At 49.6% G+C, this 17860-nt stretch overlaps 1 protein-coding gene across 10 annotated transcripts in view; it reads right to left on the reverse strand.

Moving 5' to 3' along the window:
* Positions 1-12513: 12513 nt before the first annotated feature.
* Positions 12514-17860, reverse strand: part of DLGAP1 (DLG associated protein 1) — a 451293-nt gene continuing 445946 nt past the window's right edge. For all 10 annotated transcript variants that reach the window (XM_075416406.1, XM_075416413.1, XM_075416410.1 and 7 more), the window contains one exon: positions 12514-16408. In XM_075416406.1, the coding sequence (XP_075272521.1) occupies positions 16199-16408 (210 nt within the window). In that variant the 3' untranslated portion in view covers positions 12514-16198. The remainder of the gene's footprint in view (positions 16409-17860) is intronic.

Raw genomic sequence — 17860 nt, forward strand, 5'->3', positions numbered from 1 at the left:
CATAATAAACCTGTAACGATGCACGCAGGTAGCAGTGCTTTGGATTAGTGACTTACCGGGGGGGGGGAGGGAATGGGGACTGGGACAGGCAGCAGCTTGGGAAGAGGGGTTGAATGAGAGCAGCTGACAACTATAACCCTGTTTATTCTTGGACAGCCTTTCTGGGACCACAGAGCAGGGCTGTGGCTGCTGTCTCTAATTGCAGCCTAGCCAGTGCCTGCCCTGGGCAATGAGCCCTGTCTGTAGGTGTGTGACAACGTGACCCTCTCCCAGTAAAGAAGCCTTGCCTGGGCATATATAAACCTTGCACATGATTTTTGTTGTCATCGAATCATTCAGCTGGCCACAAAGAGGATCAGCCTGACTGGAGCGAGAGCAGGTCAGTGCCAGTGCTGTGGGTTTTGCAGTAGGTGTCTATGTTTGTGTGGCTTCTCTGAGTCTCTTCCTCTCTGCACCGCTGCCGTGCTGCTGGGGAAATACCGCCCTGGCAAGTGTTCCTGGAGCTCCTTCGTCGGTGACATTTCACAGGTTGGCAGGGCTCAGCTTCTTTCTGAGAATAGAAAGAACTCCCAGTTGTGAGGCCTCTAAGTTTTACCAGTATAGCATTCAATAAATATATGGAAAAATGCTTGATTCCACCTCTGAAGCCCCTTCAGTCTAATAGCTCTTAGGGAAACGGTGTGTCCTACACTTCAAGCTTGCTGCTTCTTCCTCCCCTACAAACAAGCAGTTACGGCCAGAGAGGCTTATGTTAGGGATAGACACTTCAGTTTCTTTAACTGATACATCCTGTCTAGTTTCAGCATAAAACTGGGCATTCTTCCCTATCTCAACTTTGCCACTAGTGTCCTGGGTCTTTTGCAGGAGCAAATTTTTTTCTGTTGATTAGCAACTAGATTCTAGTGGTTGGCGGGGGGCTTCTGGCCTGTTGACCTCTCCTTTAGAATCTGTTGATGGAAGACACGATCTTGATCATAATTTGCCACCAGCTTATAGATTTTACCAGGACACTATATATATATATCTATCTCCTAGTAGGGACACCATATATATATGGGTCTTGGTATTTATTAAAAAAAAAAAAGAAAAATCAAAATCACTTGACCAGTTGTGGGGAGAACATGATGTCCACCAGCTTGCTTTTCTGAATTTGTGTAGTTTATCTTGGAAATTGTTCTGGATGGCAGACACAGAACTGATGGTAAGGATCACAACAGTTTTGTAATTTTCCTGAGTAAGCGTTCAGCTGTTTTGCCAGAGCCTGTAATTTCACTTCCTTTTCTAGCCTGCAACGTTCTGATTGCCTGACCTTGTGCGGAGTGTCTTATTTTGTTTTCTTTTGTACTTCTAGTCTCATTCCTTGTTTGAACTCTCCTCTGTCATCCCTTTGTTTGACTTGAGAGTGCTTACATAATACCATGCATAGTCTATTTAACCAGGTTAGAGATTATTTTGACTAGTTTTGTGCTGTTCTGAAAGTCATCTGATCCTTGCTACCCCACTAAACTAGCCACAACAGCAAATCTTGCTCTGATGCAAACAGATCAACTTCTGTTCACCAGAGAAAGCACATCTTTCCTGTGTAGATAGCTCGGCTTTTTTCTAACTTCTGCTTTCTGTCCTGTGACAGGGATAAGCTGAAGAGAGAAGCAACTGGTAATAAAGTCCATCGGGCATTTTTAAAAATGGAGGTGTTGCTTTTAGTTTCGAGTCGGTGGTGTTTCTGGTTTCAGCACACAGTCCTATCTCTGCTGCCACAGGCCTTCCCCAGGTGGATGTTCCACCAGGTGAGGTGTGAAGCAGACATTCCTCTGCCAGCCTTGACTAAAAGGTTAGTTCAGGTTGTCGTATTAAACGCTGCTTAGGCTGTTGCTGCTGTAACTCATTCTTCATGTTTAATTCAGCTGGCTTGCGTTCAGCCAAGGTATTTCCAGTGATGTGCTGCCAACTTTCTCCAAGAGCTTCCTCAAAAGCCTGTCTTCTTTAGCTGGTGATACATGGAAGAAATCCCCTGTAAGTATCTCCTTTTAGTTTATAGGTTTACATCTGCAAAGCACGTACTGTCTGTTGTAAAGCTACACCTCCCTTCCCCTACCAAACCAGGCCTTCTTGGCCCCCTGCTCCCTCTGTCCTGTCACAAGCAGCTTCAACCAAATTCACCTCCTTGCCTGCTGCGACGTGTCACCATAGCAGCTGCCCTGGCCCTGGTGGCTGTCCCCAAGTTTCTGGAGGCTCTGGATGGCTGCTTAGATGCAGAAGGCCTCCTTCATTGTCTGGTCAGTAGAATAATAGATGTCTTCGAGAGACACCCAGTCTTATTTCTCAGCTACTGTGTCCATGACACTTGGGGGTGGGGTGAATGTCCCAGTCACCCCCCGAAGGGAGCGTGGCATCAGCTACAGTCTTTTCAGACCCTAGGAGGAGGTGGTGGGCATGTGGGCACACAGGTGTCTCCATGGGAGAGTTCCCACTCAGTCCTGTGACCTCTCACTCCTTCCCCTGGGTGCGAGTGTGAGAGCGGTGGGAGCGGTGCAGGTCGCATGGCCAGATGGGTGCTGGTGGTCTCGGAGAGGGTGGTGCGTGAAGCCCAGCTGGGAGTCTTGAGGAGGGCAGCACTTGAAGCCCAGCTGGGGGTCCCCTGGCCAGAAAGGTGCTGGTGGTCTTGGGAAGGGCAGCAGGTGAAGCCTGGAGGGGGGGTCCCCTGGCTGGGGGTTCCCCTGGCCAGATGGGTGCTGGTGCTCTTGGGGAGGGCAGCAGGCGAAGCCTGGCATGTGCCAGCAGCCGGCACCTCTCTCTGAGCTTCCTCTGATGTGGCAACTTGAATTGAAATATGCAGCACGCATATTTGGTTTGCGTAGGGGGGGAGGGGGGCCGCCATTTTCCCTCCTATTAACGCTGATAAGCAACAAGTATTTCCGCTGCAAGAAATTTCGTTTCCTTTCAAATGCAATGATACGGAGGCTCAGGTCTCCTTCCGCAGGGTCGGACGAGCGAGGAGGGCAGCGCGGGCCGGCTGATGCCTGCCTTGGCCAGGCTGATGCCCGCCTGGCAAAGCGACCCTGCCGCTCCGTGGTGCCTGGTGAACTCGGGGGCAGCTTGATTTCGGATCCTCTGCTTCCCTGAAGATTTGCCTTCGATCCTCGCCTTACCCCAGCCCTCTGCCGCGTTTGCTGGCCAGTTTGGGCTGAAGTGGGCGGCCCCAGACGCCGTCCCCAGCGCCCACGGTCTCCCTTCGCATGGTGCGGGGAGCTGCCGTCGCGGAGCTGGAGCTGCTCCCTCCGTCTGGGGCTCGTTACGGGCAGCTTCCCCCCCAGCTGCCAGGGCCCGGATGGAGAGCGGGGAAAGAGCACGCAAGGCGCTCGGGAAAGCCAGAGCCCGGCCCTCGGCGCCTCAGCCCCGTCTGCCATGGAGGGAAGAGCTGTCACGGCCGCCCTCCCCCTGGAGACCTCTGGCTGCAGGGCAGCCACCGGGATTTGGCCCTATGGCCACGCCGTGGCGGCTGGGGTTGGGACGAGAGCCCTGATAAACCTTCCGACGTCTCCCGCTGCAGCTCCCCATTTCTGGGTCGCAGCTGAGCAGTCCTGATGCTCTCCCGTGCCGCCCGCCTGCCGGTTCCCACGGCTTCCACCCCCGGCTGCCCGCAGCTCGGTTGTGCAAGCCTGGAGCGGCGAGATTTCTCCAGAGCTCTTCTCATGTACGCCGGTGGCATTTACAAGCGGAGTCTGCGAGCTGGGTTCTTCAGCTGAGTTTTTCTCCAAACAGCTGCCACGATGGCAGCGTTTACGTTTCGCCTCTGAATCCCCGTGACTTTTGCCAGGTGGGGGATATTTGCACGGGATTGGGTGAATCCAATGGTGAGAGACAAAACTATTTACTTGGGAACCTTGAGGGGAGCCAAGGCAGCGCCGGAGCCCAGCCGGGGCAGGACGCAGCAACAACACAGAGGGGGCACAGCCCGCAGCTGGGAAGCTGTCAGGCAGGACTATAATTTTGTGTAAAATGTGAATTTTCTTCTTTCCCAGACTTGTAAAAGAATACTCAAACCCTTGTAAAGAGGCAGGTTGGGTGTGGTGTGGGAGTACGTCCACCACCACATTCAAACAGCTCTGCTGTACATCCAACTGCTGGCTCAGGGTAGCAGATCCTGCTAAGAAGTAAAATTAGAGATCCCTTGATCCCTGCTCCTGCTCTTTTTTTTTGGGGGGGGGGGTATGTAAGCAAAGTGACATGACACTGGACTTTGGTACTTCACATGAGGGCTGTTTTCTTTTCCCAAAATCCGTCTCCGGGTTGTGTGCACAGTGAATGCTCAGCCCTCCTGTCACTGCATTTTTGTTCAACCGGTTTGCAGCCTCCAGAGCTGAATTTTCCTGCTCACGCTATTTGCATGGATGACCCACGCCTGCACCTACACAGATCTGAATTGCTCTGCATTCCGTATGGCCTGTTGCAGGCAGCCTGCTTTTTCTCTGGACTCTGCCTGCCCGCTAATTATACTGGCCTGAAGGCAAGCAACATCAGGACTCTCACAAGGGAGGTCTTTGACAAGCTCTCTTGTGCTTGGCTAGACTGGGGGGGGGGGAATGATGTAAGTCAAGCGACATGACACTGGACTTTGGTACTTGGCCTGATTTACTTTAATTTGCATGTTGAAGAAAGCTGTCAAGAGGGCAGGGTGAGCTCTCCACAGCTCAGCCGCCCTGGCAGGACTCCCCTGGCAGCCATGCCGTGCCGTGGTGCTGTGCCAAAGGAGTCCGTGCTGTGCCCGGAGCAGGGCCTGGCGTCCTTCGCCAGCCGCGCGTGCCGCGCAGGTACGGGGCTGCGTGCAGTGGGACGCAGGGCAGCGCCGCCTCAGCCGGGCACCGGCTTGTTTTGCTGTTTCTGTTTGGTTTTTTCACCTCGGTGATAATTCTTACCCAATGCGCGATCTCTGCTCTGTGTACTTTACTACTCCTTGTGATAATCAAAATCCGGCCCTGAACTTTTTCACTACAAAGGAAACAAGAACTTTGCCCCGGCGGCTGTTCACAGGGTGGCTGGCGGCGCGGCGGCCTTTTTCTCACACGCAAAAAGCCCCGAAGCCTGTTGAAATCAAGGTTACGCTAGTGGCAGAGTGCTCACTGGTTTTTCACCGGTGTGGGTGGAGATCGGGGGCTTTGACGTGACCTGAGATTCCTGGTGTCAACCTCCTCTGAGAAAAAAGAGAAGGTGCCCGACCGGTCGGTGGGAGCGAGCCTGCAAACACCCGGACGGCCAGCAACGTGCCGCTTGCGGCTCAAAGTGCCACCTGTGATGGGCAAGGGCTGAAACATTAACCAGACCCAGGGGTGGCCGTGCGCCCACGCCGTGGCTGCCGGGAGCGGGGGGCGAGGGCTGCGCTGTCACTGCTCCGCTCGGGGAAAGGGCGCAGCGGTGTTTGCTCAGCGCAGCGGCGGCGATGGTGGCGGCCCCGAGGCGTCGCGTGCGCGCGGCCAGGGGGCAGCCGTAAGAAGGCACGAGCTTTGCCTGTGCCGGGCGGCGGGACAGCCGGGAGAGGCTGACAGGTCGCCTCTCGGTTCCTGGCTCGCACTGAAGCGCTCTGGTGCTTCGATGGCGTGAGGCCACCCTCCCACGTGCGCTCCCGTGTTCCCAGGTGTAGCCTGCCTGCGGGTGAAACCCCTGACTCTCAGCTGCCCCCCCGCCCCCCGATGAGGTAAGGCTTGTGGGAAGAACTGATACCACTTATAAAATCAGGGGCTGCAATGGCGGGGCAAAAGGGGAATGCTGGAGATGCTCCTGGGCCCGCACCTCAGATGGTTTGGATCTGGGTGGTGTTTTGGGTTTGGTTTGGTTTTGGTTTTGTTTTTTTTTTTTGTAACACTGGCAAGCTGTCGTGGAGATCAGGCGAGGAGACACGAGGAGCCAGAAAGCGTTTCCGAGCGCACGAGTGTTGTAATCACATTGCTGCTTCCTGAGCTCAGCTGACACAGGAGCCCGGTAAACATCTCCTGCTGCCCGGGCAGGTGACAGTGCGTAAACCCTCAGAGCGCCCTGAGGAATAACAAGTCTCTTGCAACTTTGCCTTTGAACTCCGAAGGAGCCGTGCGTGCATGATGGATGGCAGTGGCGCCGGGCCGTGCTCCCAGGACAGCGCAGCCCCTGGCTCCCTCGCAGAGCTTTTCTCCTCACCTGGAGGAAGGGCAGAGCCCGGCTGCGTGCCAGCGCCGACACTTGCAGCCGGAGGAACTGTCGTGTCATTTCCGAACACAGCACCCTCAGCGAGGTGCTCGCAGCCGCCTTGCACGCCTGGCGTCGGGCCAAAAGCCATTCCTGTAGCATCCGCTCGTACTCCGTATGTGCATCGTGTTAACTCACCCGATTCTCGCTGTGGGCTCCTCTGCAGCCGCTGCCACATAGCCGTGTCTTATCAGCCATGGCGGCTGCAGGAGCAGCCTCTTCCACTACAGCTTAGGGTAAGTTTACCTGGCGGCGTGTCCTCGTTCAGGAGCAGCAAAGTGATGCCTTGCCCTACTCCTGCTGAATCGTTGTTACCTGGCAAGGGTTTCGGAACCATGAGATCATATTTTATTACAATATACTACAGCTGCAAAAAAAAGTATTGGCTTTTGGTTTTATATCTAAAGATTAATTCTTGGTCAGGATGATAAAGTTTTTAGGTATAGGACTTTGCCTTCACAGCTCTTTGTAAAATAATTGCTCCCCTAGTAGTGGCAAAAGAAAGGACATGCTCGTTTATGATGCTTTAAATCAGACAATTAATTTCCAAAGACAAATAACAAAATCGTAGCAGAGAGCTCTGGTGCAGGGCTCCTTGGATTGTAAACACTGCAAGACAGAAACCATCAATATTTGCAGAACATTCAGCCCAGCACAGTGCAGCTTCTCAGTTGGGGCTTTGGAGGCACGCTAATAAGGATGTTCAATCACACTGAATACCTGCTTACGACATTTAGAGTTTGACAGTAACGGTGCACGCGTGTGCCTGGGCCCATGGGTTGTGACCGTGTAGCAGCGGCAACAGAAAACCCGCGATGGGCCCAGGTGCTGCGATGTGGCCCCCCGCTCACCCCCCTGCTTCTCACGCATGCGCCGCGGTGGCGGCGGGGACCCTTTCAGGGGCTGTCGATACTCATCAGAAGCAGCTTCTTAGAAGAAGCGATGCGAGAGTAAGCGCGCTACCGTGTGAGCTGCCACCAAATGAGCCAAGGACTGTGCATTGAAAAGGCAGGGGGGGCAGAAAACAGGCATTAGAAATACCATTGCCATGCTGGCCTCTGGGCTTACACAAGTGTGACACGGAGAAGAATTAGACTGCTGCAGTTTCACGTTTCTTTGACCTTTCGAGAGAGGAAGAAAAAAACGGATCCAGCTTCTGCTCCTAGTTATAATGCTGGAAGTCCAGAGCAAATGTCACACACTGGCTCCCGAGGTGTGAGAGCGAAGTTTCATGTTGTCTGTTGAAAAATCAGAGAGTGAGCGAGCTGAGGTGTAGAGATAACTGAACAAAAGCTGGGTGAGTTTAAAGCTAAAGGTGTCTCCCGGGTGAGTGCGGTTATTGGTGTTTACGGAGATGGGTTCACCCTGCTCTGGTGGGATTTCTGACTCAGCATCAGTGCAAAGTAAAGCAGAAAACACATTGCTCCTGCAGCGCAATGTCCTCTTACTGTATGGGTGAGGGACGTGCCACGAGGGAAGGTTCCCAGACAGCGGTACCTCAGCTGACAGACCCTGGCCGTGGCGGCTGCAGCAGACCCACGTGGCAGAGATGCTGCAACACCAACTGCGTCGCTTAGGAAAGCCTTGGACCGTTACCATTAAGCTCACGTGTGCTACTTGACATGAAAACATTTCCAGTTAAAAATAATTTCAGAATAGTTTCATATTGCCTCATGCAACTGTTGACAAAAAAAACCCACTTGGATTGCACTTTAATGACAAACACTGCGTGCTTCAATAGGTTTTCTTTGTTTTGGCTTGGTTTCCTGATTTTATTCCCCGCCTCCTACTAAGAAATATTTCAGCTCAGAGAGGACAAATATAGAGGGTCGGCTGCTTCCTACCAGAAACCTCAGCATTGCCTGGGAGAAGCTGATCGACATGAATCATTGCAATGAATGCGGTGCTGCACACACAAGTGGCTTTCTTCCCCTTTTGTGTACAAGCACAAGGCTATTAAGCAAAGGGCGAGCAACACGTGGAGTACACTGCGGTTTGCTAACGTGTGGCTGGGTTCCCAGCTCCATGTACATTCTTGCAGACAGGCTGCAGTTGTCCTGATGCTATTTCCAGGAAAGATGTAAACAAAAGGAAACCTCTGTTGTCAGTTGAAGCATTAGGTTAGTAACACAAAAGAGTACTTCACTGAGTCTTTCAGATTGCTACATGTTTTCTATTTATCGAAGATGCTATTTGCTATATGTAGACATATGGCTTCATTGACGTAAGTCACTGGTTTTTACATTTTTTAAGGTCACAGCAGTATTTACTGTGGTGAGTCAGGGCAGTGAGCAAGGTCATAGGATCCTCTTGCATAGGATCATGACTTAAAATTCAGGTGTTTTAGGCATAGCTCTCTGAGTTCACTAGGAGATTGACAAATGGACACGTTTCCATTGAAGCTGCTAAAGGTTCAGCTTTATGCCTCGGCTAAATTTCACAGCTGGCAGTTGGCCTGGGGTGAAGTCTCCTTTCTCTCCCAACACTGTAAATGCAACTGTGTGACTTCACTAAAAATCCAACACCGGTGTTTATGCTGGATTAAAACCACTGATAATGAGACAAAAATAAGATTCACCATTTCAAACTCTTCTTTCCCACCATGAAGGTTTACTTTGAGGAAGTAACAGCCGTGAACTGACCTGGGTTACTTTTGGTTAACGTTATTTGTGTTAAATCCCTGCCACGTTCCGCTGGAGCCGGCGTCATTTCAGCAGCACGTGATGAAGCGCTGCTCCCCACGAGCCCTGGTGTTGCCCCGGGCTCTGTGGAAGCATGGTGCTGCCCCGGTGCATCACGTAGATTGTGATTATGGTGGCACTGATGCGCTGGGAAAGGGCATCAGATATCTAGGTAGTGGCAACGGAACCTTGCTCCAAGATGTCAGAGATCTAGAAACTATTTAACAAAACCTTGCTCCAAGACGGGAAGGAATCTCCCCCTTCAGCTGTTGCTACAGATTGCGACAGGTCACGGATGAACTTGTTGCAGCTTTAGTGGCGGTATCCAGGCTCTTCTGCAAGCCCCTCTCCCTCGTCCTTCTTTCCTCCTTCCCCAGGGCCACTGGTGGCACTCCCTGTTTTGGCTCTCGGTACCGTGGCCCATGCTCTCGGTGCCCATTTCACCCCAGTAGCACAGCATGGCAAAACGCCGTCGCAGCTTTGGCGCGCCGTCCGTGAGCTGCCTGACCAGTACCAATTTTTTCCCTTTCACTGTCGATTATTGTGTGCAGAGATGAGGAATGACATGCACTTCAGTGCAGCAGTTATCCCCACTTCCCCACCTTAGGCCCAGCGTAGCCGTGGTTTGCCAGAACTGTATACAAATTGAAGAAGTTTCAGTACTGCCCTTTCTTCAGGTGGTGGGAAAGTTTTCTTCCTTAGACTGGCAAAGCGACTGGAGCACAGCGAGTTATCGTTATGAACACTTATTCCAAACAAAAAGCCAACAGAGCATGCTGTAAGATGACAAACAGCACAGCCCAACTCGCGCAGGGCGTTACCATCTCAGCGCTGCACCCCTTGTGGAGCGCGCACAGCGACAGCAGGGATGAGCGCAGTTCTGGTTCCAGGGCTGCAGCAACCCGTCGCTGAACACGAGCTTGCTGAGTGATTCCAGACTGCGGTTCTGAGCACCGATAGCCAGTACAATAGGAAAAAAAAATAATCCATACTATTTTAAAGACATGATTTCAATAACTCTCTAGTTAAAAGCCAGGGATAAACAACAGGCCAGGCGTGCCCACGGGGAAACGGGTTGGTTACATCAGAAGGGGTTACCTTCTGCTGTTTAACGTCTTGGCTCCCTAGTTACCGTCTCCGGAATGTTTGCCTCATCACACGGTTGTTTACCCAAGTGACATGTCTTACCTCGGTGAGACATTTGATACCCATAAAACATCGTTCACACTCTGTCCTACCGCTTTTCTTTAACGTCAGGCAAGGCCCGTCCCTTTGCCTGGACCTTTGACAGCTTTGATATGTGCCAGAGCGGCGGTGGAGTGGCTTGCGGGCCATGCAGTGTTTGCCTTCTCCGGGGACTCTGTGGTGCTCCAGTCTTTCTCTTCTTTGAATAGAGCTGGCAAAATCCATAATTGCTTCCATTCTGCTTGGCTGAAAATGAGGAAAAGCCCGGCACCCCATCACGGGGACTGTTCAGAGCGGAGTCGACATGCTGAAGGCCCCTGCACCCAGAGTCGCCCATAATAGGTGGTGGCAATGTCACAGCTCAGCTTGGTTTTTAATACGTCTCTTCTTTTTTTTTTCTCTCTCATGTTATTTTCCTCCCCTGGGTGGAGCACAGCCAGGGAGGTGATGACTTACCTGCCACAGCTTGGTAGATCGCAATCTGGAACTGGCAGAGTGTTAACACAATGCCCCAGCAGAGCTGTTCTGTCTCTAATTTCTGTGATTATGTTGTTACCGGATCAGTGAAGAGAACCATGAAAAACACAATTACCAGGAAGCCCTGTTCCTTTCCTCGTCCCTTTGTCTTGCTGCAGGTCGGGCATGTGACTCACGGAGCAACAGAGGACCCGCTGTATTTGCCCGCACTACTGGAAAGGGTGCTGCCCGCCAACGGGACCCGAGCGTGGGAAAGCCTGAGTGCTCCCTGACGAGACCGGTCACGTCATGATTTGCAGCTGGTGTCCAAACGCGTCTTGATGAATCAAGTGATCGTGGCTACCTGCTCCGGCTACGACAGCGGCCGAGCAGCAGCGCAGAAGAGGGGCTGCAAAAACCTCCCCACTGCGTACGAAAGCACGGGGAAGGGAAGATGGTTGTGAATGAATGAGGTTGTTGCGTCAGGACAGCAATTCTTTTTAGGTCACTGGCATAGCATCAGACTAAAGGGAAGGGGGACGAGTGTGGTTCAGCCGTGGGTGCTGGTCCCAGGTCTGCTCGGCGCAAGCCCACCTGTGCATCACAGCCTGGTGGGGCTGACCTGATCCCGCTACGTGACGCGTAGTGGGAAAGGAGAACTTCACTTGTTGACTGCACTCCAAGCCATGTATAAACCTAACACTCCAATGACAAATGCCAACAGCAGCAGAGTGGCTGATATTTTTATTATTAACTGCTATCAAAAACGTCAGCTCAAAGTCAACACCAACTCTCAACAGATCTGATAGGCGAGCATGCTCCAAACTGACAGCTGAAATGTATTATTTCCCTACCGCGTGCTGCAAAAATAAGCGTCTAGCAGGAGAGAACAGACTTTGGCAAACAAACTGACAACGAGCTACACTCGTGGGGAAGGCTCATGATTTGATCTGGAAGGGATCATTGAGTATAAATAGGGATAAAGTTTACCTTAAGCATGCATGAAAGGCAGGGCTATGAGCCATGGTTTGGACTTCTTCATTCTTCTGCCGGAGAACAGCTTGAAGCATACCTGCTATTTTACACCTTCTGATCTATTCTCATTACAAGAAGATACCAGCCAGCTCAGAAAGGTTTTTAAATAAAAAACCATTTTTTTTTCCCATCCCTGATTTATCAGTTTATCAGTGACCAACGAGAACATAAATTCCAGCAGATGAAGAGAAATCCCTTCACCTCGGTGGTAATAAACCTTTAAGCAGAAGTTTCCCAGCCTATAGATCCCTGGCACAAATCTTTCTGATCATCCTGTGCTGAGGGTCTAAATGCGGGCAAACAGGACGTGGTGCAGCACTGGCATGCTATTAACACAACTATTAGGCTCTACAGACTGAATCAGAATCTATTTAAATGCTGGTATGGCCACAAACAGCATCACCCGGCACATTTTTCTGTGAGATATGGTGACTGTCTTTGTTTCATGTACCGGGAAAAGCCCAGTCTGGAAGCAGGACTCCAGCGAAGGGAAAGTCAGCTATCTCTGTCTGCCAGGGATCCCTTTTGCCCCCCGCGTTTCAGCCATCACCAGAGACAAGTGCCAGATGAAGGGAACCAGCGAGGGGAAAAAGAAACCGACTGGGGGTTTCTCGCTGCTGCTTTTGAAGTCACCACTGCAACTCCTGACATCTTCAGCAGGGTTTGGCTGGGCTCCGTGCGGAAAAGCCTTTGAAGATGTTGCTAAGGCTCAAGGCCTTGATCACGGGAACACTTACGCCTGTGAGTAAATCTGTGCAGATGAGCACTTCCAGGGCGCTCAGCGGGACTCTTCATATGAGACTTTGCAGGATTGGGCTTAAGCAATGAGGGCTTAAGAGAAACATTCTGCTGCTCGTGCTTTTATTCTTGACCACATCAAATGAAATGCCTCGGCAGTTCTGGGAGAACAAATTTGCATTGAAAACCCACAGCTCTTACAAGCAGTGCATTAATTATTTTATTAATTTGCTCTTTTTACATTATGGGAAACATTCATCTATTTACATTTTCCTCTCCACACACAAACTAGATAGATAGATAATCCTATGGAAACCCAAATCGCTAAGCCATAAAAACACTCTCCTCTGTCTAAAGGCGTTCAGATTTGTGTCTTTTGTTTCAAATCAAAACCATGTTTAAAATCACATTTGGGAATGCAGGTAGGCCAGTGATTTACATTCCAGTTACTTAAAATACGCATTTGACCATATTCCTTTAAACCAACCCCAAACCAGAAAACCAATAAATTCACAAAGATACAGTTTAAATTAAAGTGATAGTACACATCAAGGCATTAAGGGAACACCAATAAATAAACTGAAATATATTACAAATAAATTATTTCTATTTTCCTTTTCAAATGTTAAAAATCTTTAATCCATTTCTTCATCTTTCTTTACAAAAAGATTATGAGAATTTTATGGAAACATCTGCAAAAAATATAATAAATACTTTTTTTTTTTTTTTAAACTTTGAAGCAGGAGACAAAAGCAACCTTTTCTAAAATTTCCCCCAAGGAAAAAAAAAGCAATACTTTAGTACCAAAGTGAAACAGAATATAGGCATTTTTAATATACACTGGGCAGGTTAGACTAAAAACAAATAGTTACAAATTATACTAAAAGAGATGATAGAGCAAATATACTAGCACTCGTGTTGGTAAATGAGTCAAGTGGTTAACTAGTGGCATTCTAGGGGCAGAATTGTTCTGTTTTATGTTTCCTGGTCTTGGTTGTACTTTTAAAATTTTGCTAAAAAACCAAGCAAACATTATAACACCCTCTCCAGCGCCAAATGCACTAGCAGGCATTCAGCTAAGAATAGATTCATTTAAAATAGATATGAAAATAATCTATGATATACAAATACAATACTTCGTAATGTACAAGACTAGACAGTCTTTGCTTTTCTGCTCTTTAAGGGGGGAACTTGCTGGATATGAATTTCTGTAGCCACTTGTCAACCAAAGTCTTAACTCATCTTTCATAAAAAGTTCACGAAACTAAATAAGCCTGCGACACGGTTGTGAATGTGGACTCTCACCTGGCTACTGCTTTGAATATTTCGGTACAAATGAGTTCCAAATAATTAACACTTCCTATGACTATATACGCTCAAAAGTGGCAGTTGGCACTATTACATACTGCAAACACGGTGACGTTCCGTTGCTGCTAAAAGTTAAACGCAGTGTTTCAAAACTAGCAAACGCACTGGTATTCAAACGCTTAGAGGGTCAAACCTTTCGAAGCTCCTGTGACACAAAGCACTCTAGGGTTACACTGGATTTCTGATTACTCTAGTTAAAAGTCTTGTATATATTAAATTATTAGCCCTTATCTTGTAAACCACAGCAGTAAATATTTGTGCCCTGTTTATAAAGACGTAGCTCAGATATCAATGGCTTTGAGAGGTAGCAAATTCTCTAGTGGTTTTAGTATGCTCTTATGAAAATACTTGGTGCCAGAACCTATTACCTCTCCTGTTTTCTTGAATGAAATTAAACTAGCACCTGGCTATGATGTCGTAGGAAAAGAAGCTGTCTGGCATGATCTCGATGAATAGTTTTAGCAAGAGCTTAAATTTTTGATGACGATCTTCAACGCTTTTTAAGTGCAAGCTGCAGCGTTTCGCCACCCGTGCGGTGGGATTTTTCGCGGGCTGGACCGTCCATAGCAGTTTGACAGCTGTGGGCACAGCTGGCCAGTGCTGGGGTGCAGCAGTGGCTGTGCCCTGTGCCCCTCTGCCGCGGGGCTGTCCCTCGGCCCGTGCCCGTCGAGGACAGAAAGCCGCCTGCCTTCCCCTCCCGGTACCTGGGCCCTGGCAGCCAGGGCCAGGAGAGCGTGGGGACCGGCGGAGGGCTCGGGGGAGCATCACCGCGGGGCCACCGGTGTCACCCACGCCAGCCAGGCATGCACGTGTGCCCCCGCGCTCACGCTCACGCACACGACCTGGCGCTCTGCAGCATGCCCGGCACGGCTCTCCAAGAGGCTTCGGCGGCATCATGGCCGGCATCGTGCCCCGCCGGAGGAGCCAGAGAACGAGCTCTGGCCTCGGCCGGGGGCGGCTTGCGGGGACAGGCACGCCGGGGCTGACCTCTCATGCTCCTCTCCAGCCCTATTGTCTGCCGTTTCCCCCCAGTATTACTGAGCTACTTGGGATGCATATTTTTCGTGATTGCAAAACAAAGGCAGAAGCCAGGGTAGGAAGGCTTGTCGTGGAAAAAAATTAAGTTCATATTGATCCCATGACTTGTGAAAAATACTTTATTGTTCTTCTTCAAGTGGGTATTTTTTACTATTAAGAGGAGGCTGAAATAGAAACGTACTCCTAGATACGGACTGTTTGGCGAAAAGGAGTCTGAACTGTAGCACACTGTGGATAGAGCAAAGCAAGCCTGGCCTGGAAAGGCATCGGGGGCTCCCTGCACAGCAATTCGCCTACAGGTGTCCGTGTGTGGCTGTGTGGACGTGTGAGATCGGGTGGTCCCACCGAGATTAAGACATCAACAAAACCAAGCTTTTTTTCTTTTTTCTTTTTTTTTTTAACCAATATAATCCATACAATACAATACAAGAGGAATTGACAATACAGTACAATTTTAAAAATTCTTAATACTTGGACAAGAAAATCCTTCTTTTATATTATCTCTTCAACTGTCATTTCTTCTTATCTCCTTCCTTTTCACTCTTTTATTGCCTTTCAAAATAGATTATTTCCCTGGAAGATCGAATTTACAATCTTCTGCTGATTGAAATGTTTAAGTAGTGATCGATGAAATAAAAATGAGGCAGTTTGTGCAGCTGTGAGTGTGCAGGTATCTTTCCATGGGATCTTTTCTATCCCTTGCCATCTCACCTGCGGGATATGCTTCCACTTTTTCACTCCCACAGATCTGTGTTTTTTTTTTTCTCTCCCCCTCCCCACTCCCGCCTCAGCCCCCTCCCCTTGTGTGACTCCTTAAATTCAGGTGAAAAGGTGTGATTCAGAGGAGGTCTAGAATAAAGTGCGCCATCTGCTTTAAAAAAAACAGTAATAAAAAGAAGGGAATCTGAGTCATAGCTCCTTTCATCTTTTGTGAGGAAGACGGCAGAGTCCAAAAGGATCACCCTGCATGACTGAAATTTCCAAAGTCCCCTACAGTTTGGTATTGCTGTACACCGGGTAACAGACTAGCTTTAGGTCAACTAAAGATCATGAGTAAGTTAAACGGAGCATCTACTGTACAGGTGCGTGGGTGTGTGGAAGTCTGAGCGCTGCGTTTATTTGTTTCAAACAGAAAAAAAAAAAAGAGGATTGTACTCGTTTACATGAGGCAAAGTGGCAGCATCAGTACATGTGACCAAGCATCGTGATGACATGGGCGAACCTTCAGAAAGCAAGGGTGATTAGAGGACATCTCTCGGAGGACCGACAACTACGCCACGGCAGTGGAGTTCACTGGGAGCATCAGGGCAGCTGCGTACAGAGAGAGGGGAGGAGGGGAGGAGGGGAGAGAGCAAGAGAGGAGGAGGAGGAGGAGGAGGAAGAGGTACAAATACTTCATGGTGACCATGAGCAGGAGCCTAGAGGGGCAGATTATACATGAGGCTTGTCTTGCCAGAGAGAGTCCTCCCGGTTGGATCCCTTCATAGCCTGGTCTGGGCTTCGGGGATGTATATCTCAATGCTTTCGGCGCTCTCGGTAGCTGAGTTCTGGCGGACCGATGCAGCGCGCTTGGCAGCCATCAGCCGTTTCCGGGCCTCTTGACGCTGCGAGCTTTCCAGAGAGCGTTCTCGTATGAGTGGCACCTGACCTTTCGATGGCTTCTTTGGCACTGGAGGAGGGACCCTTCTCTCCTGATCAAAGCAGAAGGTTAATGGCATTATACAGCTTCTCAGGGAAAGGCGGGAAAAACTAGGATACGTCAGTAGTTAGAACACACATTTTACCTAAGGTTTGTTAGCTCTTATCTGCCTTTCTGTCTTCAGTGAACTGGCTTTTGAGCTCAAGGGTTCATAAACACATGGCAAGGGCAAAGGGGAGGGGAGGGCCGGCCGTGGCGCTACTTCTCCTTGGGGATGGTGTGTGCGAAACCGAAGCGTCCGCTGCTAACAGCTTAGTGCGGGTCCCCGGGGCAGGGGGACCCCGCGGCCGGGCACCAGCAGGGACAGCATCTCGGATGTGGCCTCCCGCCATCACACACAGCGGCTGGGGACTGAATGCCGCTCGTGCTCGTCAGAGCCCCGACTCCACTGCTGCCCGCCTCTGCGTGTGCAGAACGCCGGGCAGTCTGGCAACACGGAGATGCAGGGGTTTGGCGGTCCCGAGTGCAGACGGGGACTAGCCGCCTGCAGCTGGTGTATTAGAATAAGTATTTTAATAAAAACACCAAATATTTATGTGTGTATTGTGTAGTGGCTTAATCGCTGCTCAAAAATCCCACACTTTGGGTCTCACTGTGCAAGCTCATGAACGCTAGCCTCCTGCTGAATAGGCATGACAAGCTACAGTCAGCTAGAAACAGAAAAAAAACAGTAGGAGAAACTTAAAAACCATTAAGATAACATGCATTAATCATCACGGTGTCAGCTAGCTCGGGATACGTGATTGACAAGGAGGACTTTCATATACATCCTGGTGCATGTACACACACACAAAAAAACCCAGCAAAGGAAAACCCTCAGAGAGGGATCTCTCCCGAAAATAAAAGTGTATTCAGGTCTGAATTTCAGGCGGCCACAAAGACTTTGTCAAGTTAATTAGATTGTCTTTTACGTTACATCCCCTTCCAACTGTGAACATGGTCTCTGAGCGAAGGGATTTTATCGCATTACAAAGGTCCCATTCTGCCCTTTCGTTTTCTCTCATGCTGCTCACAACAGCTTCCATGGCTCGAAATATAAAGATGCTTGGTTACACTTATTCATACTTTGCTTTTTCTCTCCGTCCAAGGATTAATCTACGCTGCTTAAAAAGGGCCCAGTGGCAAAGGCCAAAGGCAACTGCAAATATCAATCCCGCAGAAAGTTTCTTCTTCCCTTTTTTTTTTAATCCTTTTTAAGAAAGGAGACGAACTGTTTTATATACAATCATAGACAAATGCTGTTGAAACAGGAACAGTCAGTGTAGTTCTTTAAAATCTTTACCTTCCTACTGTAGGTCCCTTTCTTCAGCACTACTTAACTTCCTTTAACCCGTTATAGTCTTCTTTTTGTTGGAAACCCTTTGAAATGTTTTTCAGAAGCAAAGAAAAGGCACATTTTTTTAAGGAAAGCTCTCGTTTCTTACTGCTGCAATTGCAAACACTC

Source organism: Opisthocomus hoazin, chromosome 3, assembly GCF_030867145.1.
Source record: "Opisthocomus hoazin isolate bOpiHoa1 chromosome 3, bOpiHoa1.hap1, whole genome shotgun sequence".
Lineage (NCBI taxonomy): Eukaryota > Metazoa > Chordata > Aves > Opisthocomiformes > Opisthocomidae > Opisthocomus > Opisthocomus hoazin.